The 16,466-nt window shown below is 44.0% G+C and overlaps 1 protein-coding gene across 2 annotated transcripts in view; it reads left to right on the top strand.

Annotated features, from left to right (window-relative positions):
- Positions 1-2,584: 2,584 nt before the first annotated feature.
- MAML2 (mastermind like transcriptional coactivator 2) overlaps positions 2,585-16,466 on the top strand; it is a 362,457-nt gene continuing 348,575 nt past the window's right edge. Inside the window, exon 1 of one of the 2 annotated variants that reach the window (XM_082339876.1) lies at positions 2,585-4,367. In XM_082339876.1, the coding sequence (XP_082196002.1) occupies positions 3,855-4,367 (513 nt within the window). In that variant the 5' untranslated portion in view covers positions 2,585-3,854. The remainder of the gene's footprint in view (positions 4,368-16,466) is intronic. The other variant, XM_082339877.1, reaches the window with a different exon arrangement.

The following is a 16,466-nucleotide window of genomic DNA, read 5'->3' as shown; positions in this document are numbered from 1 at the left end:
GACATACTGTATTATTTTATCATCATCATTGATATCATTGATTCTATATAACACAAAAAATAGTTTGTAAACTTATAAATCTCACATGTCTATGAACTTTTTAGATCTGGGCATTTATTACTATAGTGTTAAATGCTTTGTGTTAGGTAGCTATGGATAGTAGAGATGATGAGGAACACAGATGGACAAATAGAAAGGAACTAATGCTTTAAAAAAAATCCATAGAGCTATTACAGAAGCTTTAGGGATATAAGAGAGGGAACAGTTCCATAAAAGGGAAAGACAAGGAAAAAAAGAAATGTTTATTTTATTGGCAGCTGTATGTAATTGACCATATTTTCTCACTTGTCTGCTCTCATACTCAGATGAGTAGTTCTATTCACTACTCATTTCTTGGAGGTATTATAGGACTTGCTTAGACTCCAGCATGTTGATTGAGGTGTAATTGCAGCCCTTGAGCTATTTTGGGTATAGTCTGGTTTCCCTGTAACTCCCTTCACACTTGATACTGAGGCAGCAAGTCCAGTGGCTAAGAGAGTACAGGTTTGAAATCAGCCTTGAGTTTGAGTCCTGATGTGTTACTTCCTAGTTAGCTTAAATAGTTTAATTTCAATAAGCCTCAGTTTCCTCACTTATAAATGGGGTTAATAATACCTCTCCCTCAGGATTGCTGGTGGATTAAAGGAGATATATATGTGAAGTGCTGTGCCTGAAACAGTGACTGTAAATAAACAGTAGCTGATGTGAATGGAAATGAGGATGTGGATGATAATGATGTCAGCTTGAAATTAGATGGCCGTAAAGGGTAAATTTGTACAAAAGACAACGTAAAGGAGTGTCCTACAACACTAGAATATAGTATGAAAATGTATTAAATTTTTGCTTGACAAGTTTTTAAGGTGTGTCCTTGCCTAGCTTCGAATTCAAAGTTTATGTCATTTAGGAATAGCGGATTTGACCAAAAACACTGTTATTAATCAAAACCCGTGTTACTGCAGGACTGTAGAATGAACAGTAAATTTTAATTTAAATATTGAATTTTTTCTCTTTTATCAAGTATGATTGCTAAATATAAAGTACCGATAGCAATAGAAAGAAGATAATGTCTAATGAATACACCTTCTTAAAAATCAAATATAAAATGATCAAAACTCCTTCACTTTTTAATGACACCTCATGAGAGAGTTCTGCGTTCAAATCTGCATACCTAACAAAGATATATTTCTGCCTTTCTCCATGAGTGGTGAGGAACTTAGCCTTGGAAGGGACAGACAGAAGTATGTTCCAACGAGAAGTAAAAAAGTTATATTGCATCAGAATGCACTTGTCCCAAATTCCAAACTAGCATTCCAGGATTTGTGAAAATAAAATGAACTAATGTAGGCCAGCCTATCGAGAACTAAACTGTAGATAAATCCAACCTTAAAATGTTTGCATTGATCTTACCGATTCACTTCTATCCACAGCTCAGTTTGAAGCAGGACCGTGTTACTGAGATGCCAGAGTTGGTTTAAATTAACAAAGCCCCATTGCTTGAGACCTCAAATCCAACTGACTTCCAAGTTAGGGTACACAGAATATTTACGGACCTGACTATACCAATCTTGTGTTCACCTTAATTTATTCTCCATAATTGATAATAATAAGCAGAATCCAATATACATTTTGAGGTCTTAAAGGTAGGATTATCTGAAGATGAGGTGACAACAGTCTGTGTCAGAGATCTGTTTGGTTTGTGTTAGTAAACTTCTTGAAACTCGACTGCTACATAATGATTTTCCTCATTGTAAATGTAAATCAGACAGCTATGGAGACCCCAGATCTTGCATTAGGTTTGTCGTAGGCAATCTTGTATTTTCAAAGAAATCTTTTTTTTTTTTTTTCTGTCTGGAACTGGTATTGGTAATTTCATCATGGTAAACTATTTTAGTTATTCTTACTGATTTGCTTGTGATCACCCAGATTGACTTATCCAGAGACGTACAAAGCAGGCGGGGAGGTAGACAGACACCCGCCTGTCCTTTAGGAGCTAATGATGTGATTTCCTCTCCTCCCCCTCCTCCCCCCTCCCGCAACGCGCGCACACACCCTACGTCTCCCTGTGACACTCTTGAACATCTCCTCCGTGCTCACCCAGCTCTCGCTAGGGTGCTCAGGGGTGTCATGGACAACATACTGAAAAATGAAAATGACATCCTCAGGGGGGCGTAACGGAGGTCTGGAAGGGAAAATACATCCCCTGGCCGGGAATTTCTTCAACATTTCGAGCTGGTGAAGTAGTCGACTAGAGGTTGGGGAATTTCCCCAGCCTTCTCCCCCGCCCCGGAGCCGAGGCGGAGGCCGAGCTGCGCGCGCCGCCGCCGAGATGCGCAGGCTTTGGGATTCACCTCTTCAGCCGCTGGGAGGCCCTCTGCGTTCCCCTTTCCCCGGCGCCGGCCGCCTTGCTCGCCTGTGCAGTGGCACCCGCCTTCCACCAGGGAGCCTCGGGCGAGCGCTCCCCCCGCCCCCCGCCCCCCCCCCCCCCCCCCCCGCAGCTCGCTGGCTCTCTCTTTCTCCCTCTGTCTCACTCTCTCTCTTTCTCTCCCTCTCCTATCGGAGCACAATGAAAGCCTGTGTATCGCCGTGACTCCGGGCAGCGGAGCCAGTGTCAGCCCAGCGGCGAACAACAGACGGGAAAGAGAAAGGAAAAGACCAGCTACTTTCTTTTCCATCTCTAAAGCGGAGCAATCCAAGAGATAGAACCACATTGCTTATTGCGAGTCCAGACCCTCAGATCCACTGGCCGGGGATGGAATGTACAAAAGTGGACAGAAAAGTGGCTGGACATGACTCGGTGCAATTTGCTGGAAGTTTGTAAGTTTGACCATCGTTTGTAAATTACTCTCGGAGGAGTTTGTCTCTCTTGATACTGTATTAGAATCGAGCCGGGGTGAGGACTAGGGACGTAAGCGGGAAAGAAAAAAATGTGTTGAAGGATCTCTCTCAGTGGCTAGTGACTTCAGGCTGCTTTCATTTAAGGCTGGGAAACCTTAGAGGGAATGAGGATTTTACTGGTGATTGGATTAGCTGAAGAAAAAAGCATGGTCCAAAAGTCCAGTTACTGACATTAACAATTGAAAAGCTGCCTCCCGTTCTTTGGGGAGAGGATCACATCCTACAGTCCCCCAAAGGGGAGAAAACACCGGAGCAAAGGGAAAGGGAGGAACAATTAAAAGCCAAAAGACAGTATCTCTTGATTTTTGTACGTTTTGAACATTGACTTCAAAAAGCTTCTGAAACAGCACTTTTTGGTTTTTTTTTTTAACCTGAGGAAAAGTAAAGGCCGTGGGTTACAGAGACCATGGTAGAAATGGGTTTCTCTGCAGAAACATCCCCATAAAGAATCTTCCAAAACAACTAGGTGAGGGGGAGTCCAGCTCTGTATTAATACCTCTCACAATTCCCTTTGCTGTCTGTTCCTGTCTCTCACTTGACAATCCCTGAATTCTTGCTCTTACCCCCAGATCGTGTGTTTACAAAGTACCTAGTGGCTCTTGTCAGCTTGGTGGGGGGAGAAAAACCCCACTAACTCTGTCCAACTTCTCCAGAGCTGTCAAATGCAATTAGAGTAAGTTGATCAGGGTTTGTTTCCAAATTACCCTCTGCGATTGGTTTCTATTCTTTCTCCTCACCCTCTTTTACTCACTCCCCTCCCCCATACCTTCTCCACTACTCCCCCCAACCTCTGAAGACCTCTATTCATGTGGCCCTGAACACTGAGCGCACATTGTCAACAGCATATTTGCCTGCACTAACCAGCCATAGCCTCCTTCCACCTCACCATCCCAGAGGCAGCAATCATTGTGTCCAGTAAGATGGGGGACACAGCGCCCCCGCAGGCCCCCACAGGAGGGTTAGGGGGGGCCCCTGGGGCGGGGCTCCTTGGAGGGGGCTCGGTCACCCCGAGAGTGCACAGTGCCATCGTGGAGCGCCTTCGGGCTCGGATCGCCGTCTGCCGCCAGCACCACCTGAGCTGTGAAGGACGCTACGAACGGGGTAGGGCCGAGAGCTCAGACCGGGAAAGAGAGAGCACCTTGCAGCTCCTGAGCCTCGTGCAGCACGGCCAGGGGGCGAGGAAGGCTGGAAAGCACACCAAGGCCACTGCCACTGCTGCCACCACTACAGCCCCTCCCCCACCACCTGCTGCCCCTCCTACAGCCTCCCAAGCGGCAGCGACAGCGGCCCCACCGCCCCCACCGGACTATCACCATCACCACCAGCAGCACCTGCTGAGCAGTAACAATAATGGTGGCAGCGGTGGGATCGACGGGGAGCAGCAGACACCGGCCTCAACCCCGGCGGACCAGAGGAACTCGGCCCTGATTGCGGTAAGGCACCTGGTTTTCTCCTGATTCTGGCTGTGGTCGTGTGGACTTTGGCGAGGGTAGAGCTGGCCTCGGCCTGACGTAGAGTGGACGGCCGTGCAAAGGGCCAAGATGCCACCTGACTACCTCAAAGGCTATTGGGTGTCTTGTTTGTGAGGTGTTACTAAACCCGTACTCGTCAAGTCCTGCTGGTGTTCATTCATGGGTTTTCCTCCACCTGTAGAGTATTCCTTAAGTGGTAAGGAACTTGAGTTTTCCAGAGTTTGCTCTGGGGTCCAGAGCTTGCAGAAGGATTGGCTACGAGCGGCAAGATCTGAGCCGTTGAGGAAGGTCTTGTCTCAGGAAGCCTCCTGCTTTGGCGAGTCAGCACTGATTAGGCCCAGCAAGCCATGCTTAGCCTGAAAGCATTTGTTTGGCAGTCCAGATGACCTTTAGCCAAGCCTTTTCCTTCTTGTCCTATTTCCCCTTCCCTCTTTGAAGTGGCCCCTTCTCCTTGGGTCAGGAGAACATAAGTGGTAATCTCTAGCAGAGCAAGTTCCCTGAGCGTTCCCTCACTCAAAACCAAAAACTTGGGGAAATATAGCCCAAAGACTGGTGAGGGAGTGTTTTTACAAGGCCTGCTCCCTGATTTCTTACAGACTCCCCCACTGTCCCCATCTAGCTTCTTTTCACAGGCACTACAATCAGATAGTGCCCACTTACAGCCTTCACTAAAATGGGCAGGCGCAAAGGGGCTGTTGCCATGCTGTCATCCTAGAGAGTGCCTTGTCTTCAGCCATTCCTGGTGACAGGACATCCAACCTGAAAGTTGTGATTAGGTTTCTGGCTGGAAGTTCTTCCTCAGAGGTATAGACACACCTCATCCCAGAGGGGGTAGCCCTTGACTCATTGGTTCTTGGTGCTAGTCCTGGTCAGGTGACTGCCTGCCGTGTGCTGGCTTTCCCCGCAAAGCTGCTGGGCCCATAGCCTCAGGGTAGAAGGTGGAGCCCTGCAGCCCTGCAAACTTCCTCCATTTCTGAGTTCTGTGGGGATTCGGAAGTCCTGTGTCCGCTCACAGCACAGCTCCAGTTTGCCCAAGCCAGCCCTAATGAAAGTCAGCAACAGGAAATGGCCATGCAAGCTGAAACGTCCTCAAAAAGCCCAAAGGAGAGGAGGGCACTGGGTTGAACTCCTTCTCCAAGGGAGCTTGAGAAGGAGCTCTAGGGAGAGGACATCCTCCAGCCAGGCCCCTAGGATGCTTCTCTGTGACTCCTTATCCCTGGCCTGGGTCTGTGATGGTGGAAGTTTCCAGAAAGTCTGGGGGCTGGATTGGTGCTGTTCTATTCCACCACACATTTTGCTTGAGATGCCTAGAACTGCAACTTCCTGGCGCCAACTCCAGACGAAAGATAACTGCTAACAGTTAAACTGCCCAATGTTTGTTGTTTTATCCTTGGATACAATTAGCCTGTGGGGTTATATTAGTGCTTCAAGGCCTAATTTCCTTTCCCTTCCACCTGCTCTATCCCCACCTCTCCCTGGAATTCCCTAGGACAGCAATGAGAGTTTGTTTCGTGAAAGAGACATGTTGAGGTAAAGGGGGGCGGGGCGGGTAAAGAATCACTCAAATGGAGGGAAGAATGAGGTTTGTATGTGAGTGTGTGTGTCCCTGGCATCTGCAGCCAAAAGCATCTAAATGCCTTGATTGTCCCCAGTAAATTTATAATCTGTCTGCAAGTCTCCCAATAATACCGCCTTGTGTGCTTCGCAGTCTCCTGGTAAGTGTTTCTGGGGGTGATACAGGGAACCAGGCGCCCAGCCCTTCTCAGTGGAGAAGACAGATCTCTGTCCTGGGTGCCAAGATTGGATGTGGCCTTCACATCCCAGCCGCTGCAAGGAAGGTGTCTGCTTATGGCCTCGTTCTTTTGGTTTTTGCTTTTCTCCCACTTGGAAGGAAGATGAGGCTGCCTCTTTCTCCTGGGGGCTTGGGGATGCGAATTGAAACCAACTTCAGTGGTTATTGTAACTTTACGAGGATAGCAATATCCATGCTGGGAGGAAGTGAGAGCACCATGTCTGGCCTTTCCCCACTGGAGGCTTACTGCTGCAAAAGGCAAAGGTGGCTGTGCCTTCCCTCCTGTTCTAAAAGGGAATCTGCTTTCTCTCCCCTGACTACCAACCATCTCCTAAACATCCCCTTAGAGGAGCCCCCTCCCCGAGTGCCGAGAAGACTGATGAGAGGTGCAGTGTGAGTTAGGAGTAAGAAGTCCAGTTTATTTCTGATGGTGGCTTTTCACTGCAAACCTGTGCCATTGCAAGGGTTGATCCACCACCCCCCTTTTGCTTATTGGAAATTCCCTTCTCCATTTTAGCTTCTAAATTTGGCGCTCTGTTACTCAGCATGGTACTCAGAGATGGTGATGCAAGTACTGTATTAACCTGATAACATTGTGTCCGAAGGGAGGCCTGGGCATTTGGGAGTGATTCACTAAGCCTGTTAAATCTGCAGGTCTCACTTCGCTCAGGATCCTCTTATTTTCAGAAACAGCATCCATTTAAAGGGGCCTTTGCGCAGAATGGGTGTCAGAATTCTTTCTTAATACTGTGTCCATAACTAGATTTATTTCTGTCTGGGTGTGTTGAAGGTATCCCTTTAATAGTTAATTCGTATGCCCTAAGTGGCCATAAATGTCCTTTGGAGAACAGGAGAGAATATTGATCATCTAAAATCGAATATGCACGGTGTTCTCAGATGAAAGCCCTGTGTCCTGCATACCTGCTAGTACAATGCCTTGTATATAGTCAGTAATATTTGAATGAGGGCGGAAAGGGAACTTCTGTTCTGTGGGATAGTGCTGTCTTTGAGGGGTGTGAAACTACAAGAAATATATAATGTCTGAGATTTTCAATAGCCTGAGTTTCAAGAACAATGCAAGAAATAACCTCCAAGCTGGTTCTAATTCTGTCCACATTGAGAGCCTAATTCTGCAGCCCTTACTCAGCCAGTTTCTTCATTTAACTCAAGTGCAAGTTCAGGGGAAGCCCCATTACTGCAGAGATTGCAGGAACAGGGCCTTTAAAGAGGGCCTGGATTGTAAGGGTTTAAGCAGATCTGCATTTCTAACCACTTGGAGCAGGCTTTAGGCACTAAATCATTTTCTGGTGAAGTATGTTTGAATCTTTGAATGAACTGTGAAACTGAATAATTGCTGGTCCATGGAACAGAAAGGTTTAGAGCTTCCGTGGTGCATTATTAATCTTTCCCTTTTGCCTGAGACAAGCTCTTTTTCTGTTGCTTAGACTGTGTTGCTAGGCTGGATAGATAAGTGGTTCTAAGTCATCTTTGGCTTCAGAGATTATCTTTTCTCTAATGTAGTGTGGAGGAAAGAAAACAGATCAGACAAGGAGACTGCATCCTCGGCCTGTGCCTGCTTGATCACTAACGAGCTGGGTGACCTAGGACAAGTTACTTAGCAGTCATGTGTAAAACAGAACAATAATGCTGCCCTAGCTCGTTGAGAAAGCCAATGAATGTGTGTTTCTGAATAGGCTTTGGAAAAAAATTAAGCACTGCAGAAATGCAAGGCATTATTACTAGTATTACTAATAATAAACTACTAGACAACAAATCATAATACCAGTTTTTCCAGGGATTAAAAAGTGTACTTAAGCTTTCAGTTGTCTGTTTTAAATGGCGAAATAGCTTTTATTGTAAATAGAGGGGTTGGTATTTCAAATTCAATGCTGTCAAGATAAGACTGAGCTATCAGAGTACTTAAGTGTGCCCGAAGGTCCCAGGAAATCCTAGTGAAAATGTGCAACGGTGTGAAAGTGTTTAGGGTCTTTTACAGGCCCCTGCACAGACCTGAGCAGCTTTGGAAAGGTGTGTCCCCCGGAGTGTGTCAGGAATATTAGAAAAGTAGTTTGCACAAATGACATGGGAAAGTTAACTATTTTGTCAACAGTAGTCTAAAATGTTAATTGTTAGCCTAAGAAAGTCAAACCAGTTAAATCATTGCCAGAGTCCCCTGGTTATTTTTAACTGATAATAATCAAGTTTCCAATTGACAGTTCAAAATTTGAGGGCTGTAGGGTGGGCGTGGGGCTGAAAACAGAAACAATTCATTGGCCAGGGCTGGGTGTCTGCAGCTGTCCATGTGGTAAATGTCCTCCGTGGGACAGCGATAGGCGTGTTTACATTGTTTATATGTGCAGCCATCATTTCCTTAAAAACTGACCTATTTTTGTTCTGTTTTCCAGAACAAAGTAATGAAGGGGGAGTTCTTATCTATCCAGAACCTTCCTACTACTTCTTTCCAGTAAAGATAATTGTAAGATCTCACAAAGGCAAAAAGAGTTCAAGTGGAGAGAGAAGTTGGTACACTCCTTTATCAAAAATGGGTAGAAAGCTTGTTTTGACAGCCAAGTAATGTTATTATGTCACCCAAGAGGTCTTGCTTGTTTAGGTCAATGTTTATTTATAGAAGGCATCTGCTTTCTTTGAAATAATGTCTTTGCTAGGTGATGCTTATCAAATTTTTCTCAACCTTAAAGTTTAGTGCGGTATGGCTCCCCTCTGCCAGTAAACCTTTTGTTAAGTACCGAGACAAACATGGGTGTCCAAATGTTCTTAGGCATAACAAATATGACTGAAAGAGTGGCCTTGATTAGCTGTTTTTGTTTTTATTGTTGTTGTGTGTGTTTGTTTTTAGCACCTGCTATTTAATCTCAAAAAGCTTAGAAGGAAATTTGAAAAAAATCATCCAGTTCTGCTATGCATGGCAGCTAAACCATTCCGAGTGGCTTCTACTACTTCCTTGTATTTTAATCCAGTCCCTTTTATATGATCATAGGCAGGATCATGTTTAATGAAAACAATTCTAAATTCTTTCTTCTGCATTTTCATGATAATTTTCCTTATACTTTAACAGGTTCTGTGGGAGAATAGAGAAATACAGCTAAAGAGCTAGTCCCTTCTTACTTACAGGCTAGTCGTCAATCAAGACCACGTGGACACAGTAAAAGTACTTAACTAGGTAGAGTGGACCAAAACTGATATAGAAAATCAGAGGGAGAGAGGAATAAATATTTATGGAGCCCTAGAATGTCAAGGCACTTTTATTGTATACTTTATGTAATGCTTAAAAAAAAAAAAAAAGAGAGAGAGATGAGTAAGCAATATTTGGCTATTTTACAGATAAGGAAACTGAGGCTTAGACATTTAGTAAATGGAAGAATTTCATGCATAGATTTTCGAGTTTGACCCGTGTTTGATCCCTCCTCACACCTACCAGCTGTATGAGCTTGGGGAAATAATTTTCTTTTTGGGCATCAGTATCTTCATCTGTAAAATAAAGCTAATATTCTTTAGCGTAACAGTCAGCGTAGTGCCTGACACATAGCGGGTACTCAAAACATGAGCGCTGTTAGTAGCTGGTAGGAGAGAAAGTCAAACCCAGGCCAGGCAGCACTTGTTGGAGAATGTGGGTCTCCAGCAGGCCTGGGAGGAGCAAGAGAGAAGGTGGAATGAGGAGTGGGGCTGCTGGGGGCCAATGTGGGTGAACCTTGGGTGTCTGGGGACAGAGAGTGGAGCCTGGTTGACACTGTGGTCGCGTGTGAGCAGTGAGGGGGAACACGTGAGGCCGATCCACCCCCTGGAGGGTCCGGAGCTCTGGCAAGAGTGTATCAGAAGCCCTGGGAAATGGTCGAGCGAGGAAGGCTCGGAGGAGTCAGCGTCTGTGAAGCAATAATAATCCTTCACATACTTGAAGACAAGTATTACATTTCCCCTCCAGCAGCCTCTTCTCATTGCGCACTGCCTAAGTGTTCTGTACTACCTATCTTCAAGTCCCTTGAGCTGCTTAATGCCTTGCTATTTACACACTTCTCCCATTCACTGTGAGTTATATACAGCGTGACATGGCCTTTGGCATTAAAAGGAGATGGTTTTAAAAGCACAGTCGCTAGACGCAGAAGAGAAACTAAAAGAAGCCGAACCAACTACACCTCTCTTCTTGGGCTGGCTAAGCCTTCCAGTGCAAATAAGAATTTCCCCCGTGGGTAAAAGTGGGTTCTCTTGATGTTCAACTGATCTTCCCAACAAATGTGTTTATTAACTTGGAAAAGGTCTTTTCATTACAACAACAAACAAAAATCATGAGCAGAAATTTATGAGAAGCTGTGAGCCCAGATAGTCTTTGAGATTTACTTGCTTTCTCCCTTGCTTTTTAATTACAGGTGGGTTACAGATCTTTTACTCTCCCTAAGGTCAGTTAGATACCGGTTTCCCCTATTTGGTCCATGTTCACAGGGCACAGGGAAGGAAGGCTCCTATGGAGTAGATGGCTGAGGGAAAAAGTCAACAACTCCTTCCCTCCCTGATTCGAGGCAGGATGCTGGGATACTGACCATAGCTGGAGTGGCTCTCCATCTTCGGCTCCTAGCTCTGACCCTTTCCTATACATATCTAAGGGACAGGTGTGAAAGAGTGAAAGCTGTTCTTTTTCCTTGGAGAGGGGATGAAGAGAGAGGTTTATATATTCTCTGCAAGGCTTGAAGAAGACTAGAGAGTCGGGCCCTACCACAAGCAAATTGCCAAAGGAATGGCTAAGAAATGGGCAGATAGCAGTATTTGACATGCACTATGGTCTCTGTGGGTCTTAATGGTTTTAGCAAAAGTTCTGAAATTTCATATCAAGATTGTGGACATGGGTGCTTTTTCGAGTTTGGGGGAATTATCCATGAAGTCAATAAAGAATCATTGTGCAGCTATTCTATGCCAAGAGAATGAATGTATCCATGATGAGTGATTTGATATAGCCTCTGTCTTCTTGGAATTTACAGTCTGAAAGGGGTGTGGGTGTGGTTGGAAACAGAAGTGTTAAAGTCAGCTTGAGGTGGCAAGACATCGTAACGCTTAAGAACCTGGGGTTAGGGTGAGACTACCTGGTTTCAAATCACAGCTCTACAACTTACTAGCTATGTCTTCTTGCTTAATTTAATTAAACTCTCCAGCCTCAGTTTTCTCACCTGTAAAATGGAATGATAGTGATATAACTAACTACTTCCTGGCTCCTAGAAGAGGCTCAATACATTTTAGATGTGAGATGATAATTTATTATTAAATTATTATTTAATTTATTATTAATGTGAGAAGTGACATAGTCAAGTCAGATCCGTGGTTTTTCCAGCTCAGGATTCTATCCCCAAAAGGATGTCAGGGATATTTTATGCAAGGGATGGCTTTTCTCTTTATATTTATTTAAAATGGTTAGTGAAGTATACCATATTACCCAGTATATCCATACTATCCCTAAATAGTTTACTATGGAGATGCCATCTGGGATGGGTTTACATTTCTATGAAATGGGTTGAATAGTGTCCTTCTCCAGAACAGGATCAATTAATATCTCTTCCATTCCTGGGATTCTAGGACTCCTAATCTAGAACTTGACTAGAGGGAGTGTTTATTTGACTCCTTACTTCTTCTTGAATAAAGGCTGGGTTTCCATTTAGTTGCCCAGGGAGTGTGTTGTGGACTCTGTGGGTAAATGAGAAATTTAGACTATTGAGAATTTGGAATGATTAGAATGGAATAGTCCAAATTTACCAATTTAACTGAATTATTAATTCATACTGACAAATAATTCTTAAGTGAACCTGGTCACAGAGTCGCAAAGAGTTAGCAGTTCCCTGCTGTGGAGATTTAAATGTATGCTTTTGAAAGCCAGGTCCCTTGCTCGAGTTGCCAGGGAATCAGTTCTCTCACTGCAACCGCACACAAATAGGCGGCACGAATTTGCCCTCTTCCCAACCCCGACCTGGAGCATGTTGAAAATTTCAAGGCTTGATGTGGGTCTTAGCTTGGAATCTCTTCTTTGCTCAGTACCTCCTCATGTGTGACTTTCCATAAGAAACATGAGGAAAATGCTGCCAAGGCTTCAAAGCGAGTTTCTGTGAGGATAATTCTTAATCAAAAGCACAGTGTTCCTATGAAGAAGTGACAGGATTAGAATGAGCATAATCTTGTTCTTGGTGGATGATATTTGGATAAGGACGGATTTCTTGGTTCTAACTCAGAGCAAAGAATGTAGTCAAAACTTTTTTGGTAGTTTCTTTATTCCCCATCATTTAAACTTACATTCCCCTCCTCCTCTTGAAGGATAATATTCTGAGGAAATGTAGAATCAAACTCGTGTTGGGTTTGTTTTGTTTTATATTGTTTTTAACAGTGTTCTTGCTTCCGGAGTCACGGCTGGTTCCTATGTTAATATAGAATCATTAACATTGTTGTTTTAAAAGTTCTCTTTTGTCAGAAATGTGGTTCAGTTTTCCAGCACACTAATAACTCTCACCCACATGAAGCCCAACACCTTGAATTCCTCACTGTACAACAGGCTTCTTTTCAGGTAGTTCTGAAGGATTTGAACAGAAAGTTAATTACATGTCTTTTTCTTTTTTTTTTTTTTTCCCAGAAAATTTACTTAAGGCCAAAGTTTCCTTCAACTGCTAATAACTTACCAGGGGTTTGTTGGATACACAGTATAATCTCTTAGAGTCATGGTAACCAGGGTGCAAAGAAGTGGCTTAATTGAATACAATGTGTACTGTACTGTGTCTTTGGAATGATGATTGCCACACTTCGGTGTACACTGCTCGTTTCTGGAGGTCTCTGGAGTCTAAATTATGTAAAAATAAAAACATTCTCTGGCTGAGCAGCTGAGAAACTAATTTTTCGTTGTTGTTCACCTAAGTAGTCCCGTACTTGCTAAACCGGCAGAGGCTTGCACATTTGATTGCCACACTGCACCATGTAATTTCAGACAGCAAAACCTGTGTGCTGGTGGTATTATCCCACTTGGTTGTTTCACAGAGGTGTTGAAAAAGAGCAAAGTACAGACATATGCGTAAACAGGAAAGAGCAGTGGTCCTTCTGACAGAAACACAGGGCAGAGGCAATAATAGATCAGGAAAGTTTGCACCCAAGTCCTGTAGCCATTGCACCAACGAGAGCTTCCTTTTCTCGCTTAGATTCTTTGCATGTGCATCTGTTTGCAGGCTCATTCCCCCGGAGAGAGATTCTGAGCTGTCTTTGTGCTAAATTAAACATTAGTTTTCTCCTTGGGAACCTGATCTTCCAAAGACTAGGCAACAGTATCTTTCCGAGAGAGCTCTCAGCTCCCTCAGGAAGAGGCTAGCTCAGGAGCTTTCTCTCCTCCACTGTCTGCTTCGCTGGTGTGAGTGTGTGTTGCATGTGAATGTTTTGCCTAACCGGGTCTAGAAGCCCTTAGAGCAAGGACTTGTACTCTTAGTTTTGGTATAATGCAGGAGGACCCATGCTGTCTTAGAATGTATTAAATGGAAATGATCAGAGCAACACCCAGATCATGGAAGATTTCAACCACCCACGGGAAGGAGTTTCCTTTGCTCACTGCCCCCCAAATTCCAAACCCACAGCAATGAAAGAGGGAGTATGTGGCAAAATAGAAGCCATCTCATTTCTGACTTTCTCGTCTCCGTCCTGCCCATCCCCTAAGAGGGCTAGTTCATATTGATCTAGAAATAGGCACTATTCTATCAATTTATACAGTCTCATGAACCCTTAGAGAGAAAACAGATCAAACCTGTTTCTCATAGGTGAAAAACTTAAACCCCATTTAAAAGCAAACAAACACTCCAAGTTCCCATAGCAATAGAGGTAGAACTAGAACCCAAGTTTTCTGACATCTGTTCCAGGTTATAAAAAGTAGTCCTTTTTAATAAATCTATAAAAAGAACAGTTAAGGACAATGTAGGATTTATATTAGTTTTGATAGTAGAAGGAGCATGGAGTTTAGAGCCTATGGTAAGCTGTTTTTTATTTTTTTTAATTTAATTTTGGGGCTTCCCTGGTGGCGCAGTGGTTGAGAATCTGCCTGCCAATACAGGGGACACGGGTTCGAGCCCTGGTCTGGGAAGATCCCACATGCCGCGGAGCAACTAGGCCCGTGAGCCACAATTACTGAGCCTGCGCGTCTGGAACCCGTGCTCCGCAACAAGAGAAGCCGCGATAGTGAGAGGCCCACGCACCGCGATGAAGAGTGGACCCCACTTGCCACAACTAGAGAAAGCCCTCGCACAGAAACGAAGACCCAACACAGCCATAAATAAATAAATAAATAAATAAATAAATAAACCCAAAGTTTAAAAAAAAATTAATTTTATTTATTTTTTAACATCTTTATTGGAGTAAGTTGTCTTTTAAATGATCACGATTCCTTCCATCCCACACGCCCCTTTGTAATGTGACTTTACCACTCCTCCCATTGAAAAGTGGATGCTATTTCTCCCCAGTGAACCTTGAGTAGCCTTGCGACTTGTTTTAACCAAAAGTGTATGACAGAAATGGCGTTGTGCTACTTCTGAGGATGGGCTTTAAGAAGCTCTCTTAGACGTAAAACTTGTTAAGGGTAAGTCTTAAGTGTTCTCCCATAAACAAACAAACAAGTAAGTAAGTAAATAAAAATAAAGAGAACAGGAGAAAACTTTGGGAAGGGACGGATATGTTTTTGGCCTTGATGGTGGTGCTGGTTTTCTGGGTGTATGCTTATCCCCAAACTCATTGAGTTGTATACATTAAATACGTACAGCTCTTTATATGTCAATCATACCTCAGTAAAATGGTTAAATAAAAAAGCCCTCTTGGGACACTGAGACCACAATATAATGAAGCTGGTCTAGCCAACTGGAGGATGAATGTCCACATGCTGAGAACCAAGGAACCCCTGCCTCTAACCAGCACCAACTGCCAGCACGAGAGCGAGGCCACCTTGGACCAGCCAATCCTCCAACTCAGTGGAGCCAGACGAGTGAGTGAGTTCAGGTGGAATCAGCAGAGGAACTGCCGAGCCGACCTAGAGAATCATGGGAAATAGTGCATAGCTTTAACTTAGCAGAGGTTGACTGAATCAGAGCCAGAAAACCTTAGCGTAGAAGACAGTTCCGCCTCTTTAAGTGTGTTACCTCAGGACTGGTTATCTAACATCTTTGAAGACTCATTTTCTGCTTTTCGTGATGGTAGAAACTATCTTAAAATGTTGTGAGGATTATATGAGCTAATACATAAAAGAACCTAGCGTGTTGTCTGGCACATGGTGGAGCTTAACAAACATTAGTTTCCTTGCTTTGTCCTTTGTCTCTTCTCGCTGTGTTATAATTCAACGCCCCCCCCCCCCACACACACCGCCACCTTTATCATCTCACTTTCACTTCATGGGCATTAGTGTTCTCATAGACTTCCCCAGCTCACTGTTCCTCTGAACAATTTATGTTTTCCCTCCTGCATGATGGCCTGGTGCTGTCATTCCTCCTAACTACCAAATTTCCAGCATTCCTGTTATGCTCCAGGGAACACGGCTGCCTTCGGTAGTCTACCCTTAAAATAGAAAAGGGTTAACCTCATAAAGATGTCACTCCCCTTGTACTGTTATGCTGCCCTTGGGAGAGTCAAACAGCATAGCAAATATATATGGGCAATGTAATTGCCTTCGATCTTCTAGGTCACAGAAGACTTTGCTAGCGAGTACGGCATCTGGGGGAAAGTAAGCATATTCTGTCTTGGAGAGCAGACTTTCTAACATCTATCCCTGCTATTGTTTTTGTTTTTGTGTTTTTTTTGGTAGCAGATTACTCTAAGTGCCTCATTTTTTCCATTTTACACTTCACAATAAATGAATAAACAAATAAAGAGGGAGCGATATAGTGATACTATATTATACTTCTAATACTTATTAGTGATAATATGAGAGTACTGGCCTGGGAACTGGATGTTGAAGGTCCCAGTGCTCCCACTGATACCAACTAGTAGCAACTTAGTCAAATTCTTTTACCTCCCTGGTGCTTACTTTCCTTCTTGGAAAAACAATGAGGGGCACTTGGTGAGTGGTTTGGCCCACCTCTGAGGCCCCTTTTGGGTTGATACACTTTGAATAAGTTCCCTGATATTTTGCTTCTGTTTTTCAGCCGTCAATCTCGACTTAAATGTATCTGTTAGGAAGAATGGAAAGAAGGAGATGTGACAAGAGTGGGAATGTTTTGTTTTGTCTTTTAGAGGAAGTGTTAGTGAGGAGGGTCTGAAGTAATCTT

This window comes from Balaenoptera borealis (genome assembly GCF_965194805.1).
Source record: "Balaenoptera borealis genome assembly, chromosome: 11".
Lineage (NCBI taxonomy): Eukaryota > Metazoa > Chordata > Mammalia > Artiodactyla > Balaenopteridae > Balaenoptera > Balaenoptera borealis.
This window is presented reverse-complemented; position numbering and strand designations above follow the sequence as displayed.